The 8,326-nt window shown below is 60.6% G+C and overlaps 1 protein-coding gene across 1 annotated transcript in view; it reads right to left on the bottom strand.

Annotated features, from left to right (window-relative positions):
• Positions 1-525: 525 nt before the first annotated feature.
• Positions 526-8,326, bottom strand: part of IGSF21 (immunoglobin superfamily member 21) — a 231,141-nt gene continuing 223,340 nt past the window's right edge. Inside the window, exons 7-10 of the mRNA XM_062193120.1 lie at positions 2,405-2,490; positions 1,847-2,039; positions 1,364-1,399; positions 526-599 (exon numbers count right to left, since the gene is read on the bottom strand). Of these exons, the coding sequence (XP_062049104.1) occupies positions 526-599; positions 1,364-1,399; positions 1,847-2,039; positions 2,405-2,490 (389 nt within the window). The remainder of the gene's footprint in view (positions 600-1,363; positions 1,400-1,846; positions 2,040-2,404; positions 2,491-8,326) is intronic.

Raw genomic sequence — 8,326 nt, 5'->3', positions numbered from 1 at the left:
TGAGGTGACTGCTGCTCTAGAACAGACCCGTGGAGGAAACCTGCGCCCTGCACACCGCCTGGAGTCCGGCCCCGCTGACCTGCCGCCCGGAACAGGCTGCCGTGCCAAGCCAGAACGGGCGCGACCACACAAGCACCTGTTGTGGTTCGCCGGCGAGGAGCGGATTGGGCTCAGCATCATGGAGATGGCCGCTGACCACGGCACTTAGCCCTGAGCGGGCTGTTGGGGTCTGCTGGGGTCCCCGGGAGGAGCCTGCCTTCTTCCCGCTTTGCCCTGTCCCCCGCTAGGGCCCGGCCCAGCCCTGGGTGCCGGCAAGCGCCCAATAGCTGCTTCTGAACAGAGCGAGAACAGAGGCGCCAGCCAGTGTCGGGAAAATCGTTGTGTTTGTTTTAATTAAACCGACTGGAGAAGCCAAGACACAGACAGAAAGAGACTAAGAACGAGACTGGAAATCGTTTAGAAAAGAAATGAAAACCGATCGCTCGCAGAAATGTCGGTGCCGGTGGAGGTCGGAGGGGCGGCGCCTCACGTCAGCTCCAGGACCACTGTTAGGGTGAGCACCAGGGTGAGCCGGACGCCGGCGGGGCCAGACGCGGAGCCTGTGTGGGTGGCAGGATGCCGGTCAGTGGCTGCACACCAGCCCTGTCACTCAACCGAGCCTCCGAGGCCCCCCAGCAAAGGCGCTGGACGTCAGCCTCAGGATGAGTGGAGTTCGAATCCCAGCTCCACCACTCGGCCCCTCTAAGAGCCCATGGTCCCTTCCGTACCCAGGCCCCCTGGGCTGAGGTCAGGCTTGTTGGCGCCATCAGGTTGGCCCAGCCAGGACCAGCAGCAGGTGCCTCCAATGTGAAGTGTGGGATTGGCTCAGAGTGTGTGCGTGTGTGTCTGTGTGTGTTGCCTGTGTGTGTATGTGTGTGTGTACATGTGTGTGTGGGGGAGCAGGGTGGCAGCCTGGAACAGGGTCGGGTCCCTCAGGGCGGTGATCAGTTGGGGCAGGAGGCAGCCCGGGGAGGGAAGTACCCCCCGCTGAGGCATCCGTCTGTGCTCCCGACTGTCCAGGGCCCCGGATCACAGCCCATGGTCAACACCGGACACAAGACCTCAGGGTCAGAGGAGCTGAGCACCTGGAGCTAAGAGAGCCCACGATGTCGCGGATGGGGGGAGGGGCGCACTGGTGCCTGAACCCCCTTTCTTGCCTGCATGCCCGCCTCTGACCTCCTCCGCCCCTGCCCAGTTGGAGGCGGTGGGCCTCTTGGGGATGGGGGAGGGGCCAGGCACAGGGCGGGGGTGGGGGGCAGTTTGGGCAGAGCCTCCAGGAGCCAATCACTTTCAAGCAAGACACCTGGGGGCGGAGGCTTACCACTGGAGTCCTCCGTTCCTCTTGGAATATTTGGGTTTTCTGTGGGGAAGAATCAGAAAGGGAGGCAGAGAGGGTAGCAATCAGGGAAGGGCACCCAGCACCCAGCACCCGGCACCCAGCACCCAGCACCCGGCACCCGGCACCTGGCACCCGGCACCTGCTACCTGGTGACACGAGCGCATGCCCAGCCCAGCCATGCAGCCTCCCTGGGGACTGGTGACATCAGCCCATTTCGCAGATGGAGGAGCAGAGGGAGGCAGAGCAGGCTGCCCAAGGTGGCCCCTTGCTCAGCCACGGGGCTGGGATTTGAACCCAGAGTCTCTGTGCCTCCAAAGCTGCTCAAGTTTTAACCCTTGAACTACCGTGACTTCTGGGGGGCGGACACATGCTCAGGGGGATTCCCCCACCTCCGGGGATCGTTCGCCCGCCCCCCGCCCCATGCCCAGGGCAGATCTGGAGGCCCTGCCCAGGTGGGTGTGGCCGCACCGAACACGATGAGCCGCGTGTGCGTGTCAGTGGAGCCCAGCGGGTTCTGGGCCGTGCAGCGGTACATGGAGCCGTTGAGCTCGGCCGGGACTCGCTCCAGCACCAGCTCCTTCCCGTCGAACTCTGTGCTGCCGTCCAGGAGGCGGCTCCCGACCCGCGTCCACGTGAACATGGGCTCCGGGAAGACTTCATTCTGTTGGCCAGAGTGGGGGGGGAGGAGTCAGGTCCCGGAAGGCACTGCGCTGCCGTCGCAGGGAGGGGTCAGGCAGGCGGCCTGGCCGGGGCGGGCAAAGCATTGGCATCAGGTGGGCTGGGAGTGGCTGCTCGGACCCCAGGGGGAGGCGTCCAGGGCTGGAACGGGTGTCCAGACCCGCGAGCTTGAGGCGTTCTCCCAATTCTACCATTGCCCAGATTGGGAGACTGAGGCCTACTGGCCATGGCTGAAGGTCAAGGGAGGGGTGTTGGAGGGTGCTGCCGGGGGTGAGGAGTGGGGCCGGTGCCCAGCCGGGGTGCCCCCCACCGCCCACCACCTTCCTGGCTGCTCAGAGAGAGGCTGACCTGAAACCCGTGGACCAGGATCCTCACTGTGTCCCCAACTCGGGCTCTGCTGGGTGTCATCACAATTTTGGGGCCTTTAGGTGCTCCTGTAGGGAGAGAAGGGCCAGTCAGGGAGTTGGGTGTTTGGGGGAGAGGCCAGCATGGAAAGGAGGGGCCGGGAACCTGGCAGAGTAGGAGCCGATGTCTTCTGGGTCAGGAGCTCCGAGTATGCTCATTCATTCACACATTCCCTGGGCTCCTGAAATGAGTCAGACCCCAGTGGGGCCTGGGGGTTGAACACAACCTCTGTCCTTGTGGGAGCCACACCTCCACGGGAAATGAAGTCAGCAGAAGTCAAGTGCAAGCCAGCGTGACAGGTGACAAGGCCAGAGAAGGCAGGGGACAGTGTGGCCAGGGAGGGAAACTTGCCCAGGGGAGGTGCTGCCCAGTGGGTGGCTCAGCTGCCGGGGCAGGGGAGCAGCCTGGGCCGCCGCCAGACTGCTCAAGGCTCCAAGACTCCCGCGCTCCAACCCTCCTCCTGCTGTCATTGTCCCCATCACTGCCCGAGTTCACCGAGGCCCACAAAGTCACAACGCGATTGCCAAAGGTCGCGAAGTGAGGAAGAATCGGGCAAACTGGCGTCTCCTGTGCCCTGATCCAGTGCCCCCATCTTGGGCTGAGAAGGGGGTTTCTGGAGCGTCTGGGTGGAGGTGGACACCGTGTGGGGAGGCCTTCTCCTCCCTCGCGCCAGCGTTTGCCGCCCGGCTGCTCTCCCGCACAGCCTTTCCTCACTGCCTCCACAAGGCCTTCATGGCTCAGCACCCCGGAGACGACATGCCCAGGGGGCCTTGCTCTCCTGTGGGTGGAGCCTGGGAACTTGCAGGCTGGAAGAGCTGCTGGGAACCCTTGGCTCCATCCCTCCTTTTCAGTTGCAAAGCAGGGGCTCATGGGTAAGAAAGAGCCTTACCCACCAAGGTCACCCACAGAGCCAGTCACCCATGTTTCTTGATTTTCAGGCCAAGGTGTTTTCTACCAGTTTAATCCACCTTTCCATCCACCCACCCAACTACCCATCCATCCACCCACCCACTTATCCACTCACCCATCCACCCATCCATCCACCCACCCAACTACCCATCCATCCATCCACCCACTTATCCACTCACCCATCCATCCACCCATCCATCCAAGCATGCTTTCAACACTAACCACTGAGATGAGTGTGTGTCAGGCTTGGGAGCGGGGTGGAGGAGGCAGTGGTGGACACAGCCCACACCCTGCCAACAGGAGGCTTGCACTTCAGTCAGGAGGCATCAACTGAGTAAACACATGCACAGCTCCGTGGGATGGTGCTGGGTACAGAAAACAGGCCAAGGAGGGGTGGTTGAGGGCTAGTGGGCGGCGCCCTTAGATACAGTGGTCCTTGTCTCTCCCAAGGAGCTGAGATGTGAGGCTCATGAGGACTGCCCCAGGCAGAGGGCACAGCCAGGGCACAGCTCTGATGGAGGTCAGGGAGGGGATGGGGCCGGGGGCCGGTCTAGAGGGTTTCCAGAACGGGAGGTAGGGTTAGGGTTTGGCTGGAGTGCCACGCTCTGGACTGCTCCCTGGGAACACCTTCCAGGGACGGTGGCGGGAAAAAAGCCATTTCCTTGTGCCCAGGCTCAGGGGCTGGCCGGGGTCTCCCCCCTCTGCCCATGCCTGGACCTCCAGCCTCTCCATCCCACCCACAGCTCTCGCAGCAGAAGGCCTATGTGGGTGGTCTTCCAGACACTGCCAAGATAATTCTCTGAGAACCAGACCAGAGGACTATTAATTAAACCACGATCAGGACATCTAAAATGTCACATGGGGCTGAGCGAAGCATCCATGGGAAGAGCCCCGCAGTCAAGGAGGGGGTGGCGGGGGAGGGGGTGGGGGGAGGGGAGCTCCATTGCTGCAAACACCAGTGGGTGGGAGCAGCAAGAGCCTGAATCCCCAACAGCTGGAGTGGAGTCCACTCTGTGTGTCTCCGGCTGAGCTGCTCCACCTGGCTTTCCCCAGACGCTCAGTGGGAGCCATGACAATGTCAGGAGATGGGGGGTGGGTGGATAGCATTGGTCCAGCGCATGCCGAGGGCCAGGTCCCGTGTTAAATACCGTCTGTATGATCTCACTTGACCTTCTAGCCATAGCGATTGTCCCCAGGAGGCAATGAAGGCTTAGAGGTCAAGCGACCTCCCCTCCTTCTTTATTAACTCTCAGGGACTGTGGAGGTCGATTTGCTGATGGGAAAAACCAGCCTGGGGCAGCCTGGCCCTGGGTTATTTGTCTGCTCTGTATGTCCTTTGAGCACTGGGGGGATGGCACTGCTGGCAGCAGCCAGCAGAGGGCGCTGAAGGGTACCCTGTCCAGGAGAAAGCTGGAGCCCTGTGGGGCCAGGGCAGACACCTTTGCCTCCTGGCTTGGATTCCTCACTGATCGGCTAATTCCTGGGCCTGGGCCTGCTGGCCCCCAGGGGAGAGGACACTGACATGCACCAGGTGCTGAAGACGTGCTACCCTCCATTTTAGGTCTGACACATCGTGCTGGTGCTCAGGTTAACATCCAACCCATTTTGCAGGTCATACACTGATCCCCCAGGAGGGCAGTGGCGTGCCCAAGGTCACACTGTAAGGCGGCAGCAGAAGCAGGACTTGATGTAGGGCTCCAACGAGGAGCCCAGGGGCTGAGGAGAGGCAGAGCGGGCTCACTTCTACCCAGCAGCCTCTGCTGTGCCCTGAGCCCTGAGCTGCTGCTCCTGGTTGCGCCTGTGCAGAACCGACTGGGAGGGGCACAGAGGGCGGCTGGGGAGGGCTGTGCTCTGCCCTTGCTTTCCAGCTCGGTGCTGGCAGCGTGGACAGACCAAGTGCCTTTGTGGCAGATGGTCCCCTGACTCCCTCGGTCACGGCTGCGGCGCCATGGTGCTCTCGAAGCCAAGCCAGCTGCTGTCACCCTCCCTACTGCCACCTCCACCAAGACGCCAATTAGCGGCTCCTGGCAGCCAAGGCCTGACCCTCTCGCCTGCTCCTGGAACGCGGCACTGAGTGCAGCCGGAAGCACGTTGTCGGCCTCTCCGCGTTCACTCCTCTCCACCCCTGTGTGCACAGGAGAGGAGCCCAGACACCCAGAAGCCAGCCTGGCCCTCACTCTCAGGCTGCGTGGCTTGGACAACTCCATCCAACCTGCTGGACCTCAGTTTTCTCACCTGGAAATGGGTGAACAGGCCGCCACCCTGCCTGAGGAGACACTGAAAATGACAGCGGGGATAAGATGTGGGACCACGTGTGGAAGGCAAAGAACCGAAGCCTGAGTGCTCGGGGGGAGGCTGAAGTCCTGCTCAGATAAACTCCCCTCCTCACTGCTCCTGAGCGTCCTGATACAGAATGGCACCGTGGAATCGCAAGGAAAATCTGCTCCAGTTTGCCCCCGGGAAGTCTGGGTGTTCATTAAGACGACTACTCACCCATGTACTCACTCATCCATTAATCCATCCGTCTGTCCATCCACCCAACCACCCATGTATCCACTCATTCAGCCATCCATGCAGGCATCCAACCCTCTACATACCCATCCACCCATCCACCCACCCACCCACCCACCCACCCATCCATCCACCCACCCACCCATCCACCCATCCATCCACCCACCCACCCATCCACCCACCCATCCACCCACCCACCCATCCACCCACCCATCCATCCACCCACCCATCCATCCACCCACCCATCCATCCACCCAACCACCCATGTATCCACTCATTCAGCCATCCATGCAGGCATCCAACCCTCTACATCCCCATCCACCCACCCATCCACCCACCCATCCATCCATCCATCCACCCACCCACTCATTCATTCATTCATCTCTCCATCAATCCACCCACCCATCCATCCATCCACTCATCCATCCACCCACCCACCCATCCACCCACCCATCCATCCACCCACCCATCCATCCACCCACCCATCCACCCACCCATCCATCCACCCACCCATCCACCCACCCATCCACCCACCCATCCATCCACCCACCCATCCACCCACCCATCCACCCATCCATCCATCCACCCACCCACCCATCCACCCACCCATCCACCCACCCATCCATCCACCCACCCACCCATCCACCCACCCATCCATCCACCCACCCATCCATCCACCCACCCATCCACCCATCCATCCATCCATCCACCCACCCACTCATTCATTCATTCATCTCTCCATCAATCCACCCACCCATCCATCCACCCACCCATCCACCCACCCATCCATCCACCCACCCATCCACCCACCCATCCACCCACCCATCCATCCACCCACCCATCCACCCACCCATCCACCCATCCATCCATCCACCCACCCACCCATCCACCCACCCATCCACCCACCCATCCATCCACCCACCCATCCACCCACCCATCCACCCACCCATCCATCCACCCACCCACCCATCCACCCACCCATCCACCCATCCATCCATCCATCCACCCACCCACTCATTCATTCATTCATCTCTCCATCAATCCACCCACCCATCCACCCATCCACCCATCCACCCACCCATCCATCCATCCACCCACCCACTCATCCATCCATCTGCCCACTCACTCTTCCACCCATGCAGATAGTCTCTGAGCCAATCACCCATCCATTCTCACCCAGTTGCTCACCTGCTCACCTCTCCACCATCCATCCATCCGCACATTACCCATGAGCCTACCAGCATGCGACACACCCATTCACTGAGCAGTTCTCTCTCTAATTCTTCATTGTACATTGATCTGTGTCGGTCACTCGGCAGGGCAATGTTGGGCAAACAATGACGAATAATAACAGTAGCTTCTGTCCACCAAAAGTGGACTCCTCTGTCTGCACCCTGCTAAGTGCCGCCTTACTTAGTCTTTGCAACAGCCCAGAAGAGAGTGAATTAATTATGAAACAACTGATACGTTAGAGACGGCAACATGTCCAGGCTGCGGATACGTTTGGGATTGTTCTGAGCCCAGGGCAGGCAGGCCCCGCCCACATGTACCTTTAACTCCGGGGAATCCTGACTGTTAGGAAGCCAAGAACACCCTTGCAGGTGGAGAAGAGTGCGATGCCAGATGACAATAGACAAGGGGCTGCAGGGGCCCCGGGGGACAAGGCTGTTCCAGATGGAGCATGGAGGAGGACCCTCTGAGCAGGAGATCCGAGCAGAGGCCTGCGTGGAGGAGGAAGTGAGCGTCTGGGGCGAGACTGCTGGAGGCGGGAGCGCCAGCCGTGCAGGGTCAGACATGGGCCTGCACCTGGGTGTTCAGGCGAGAGGCAGGCCCTGGGCTGGACACGGCTGGCAGAGAGGGTGACAGTGGCCAGCTGGGTGACAGCGGCCTGCTGGATTCGGGATCTGGCTTAGCTATGAAGTCACGTGCACTGGGCTTTCCCCTTCTTCACATATTTTTTTTTTTTGACAGGCAGAGTTAGTGAGAGAGAGAGACAGAGAGAAAGGTCTTCCTTCTGTTGGTTCACCCCCCAAATGGCCACTATGGCCAGCACTGTCTGATCTGAAGCCAGGAGCCAGGCACTTCCTCCTGGTCTCCCATGCGGGTGCAGGGCCCAAGCACTTGGGCCATCCTCCACTGCCTTCCCAGGCCACAGCAGAGAGCTGGACTGGAAGAGGAGCAGCTGGGACAGAATCCGGTGCCCCAACTGGGACTAGAACCCAGTGTGCAGGCGCCGCAGACAGAGAATTAGCCAAGTGAGCCGCAGCACTGGCCTTCTTCACATATTTTTAAATTGGGATAATTCTTGCCTATCGGGAGAGGCCCTATTTTAAAATGTACCATTCGATGAACTTTAATAAAAGCAAATGCTTAATGCAGCCACCCCCATCGCACTCCAGAGCACTCCCATGGCCCTGGGGTTCCCTCGGGCCTCCTCTGGGCTCT

Source organism: Lepus europaeus, chromosome 5 (assembly GCF_033115175.1).
Source record: "Lepus europaeus isolate LE1 chromosome 5, mLepTim1.pri, whole genome shotgun sequence".
Lineage (NCBI taxonomy): Eukaryota > Metazoa > Chordata > Mammalia > Lagomorpha > Leporidae > Lepus > Lepus europaeus.
This window is presented reverse-complemented; position numbering and strand designations above follow the sequence as displayed.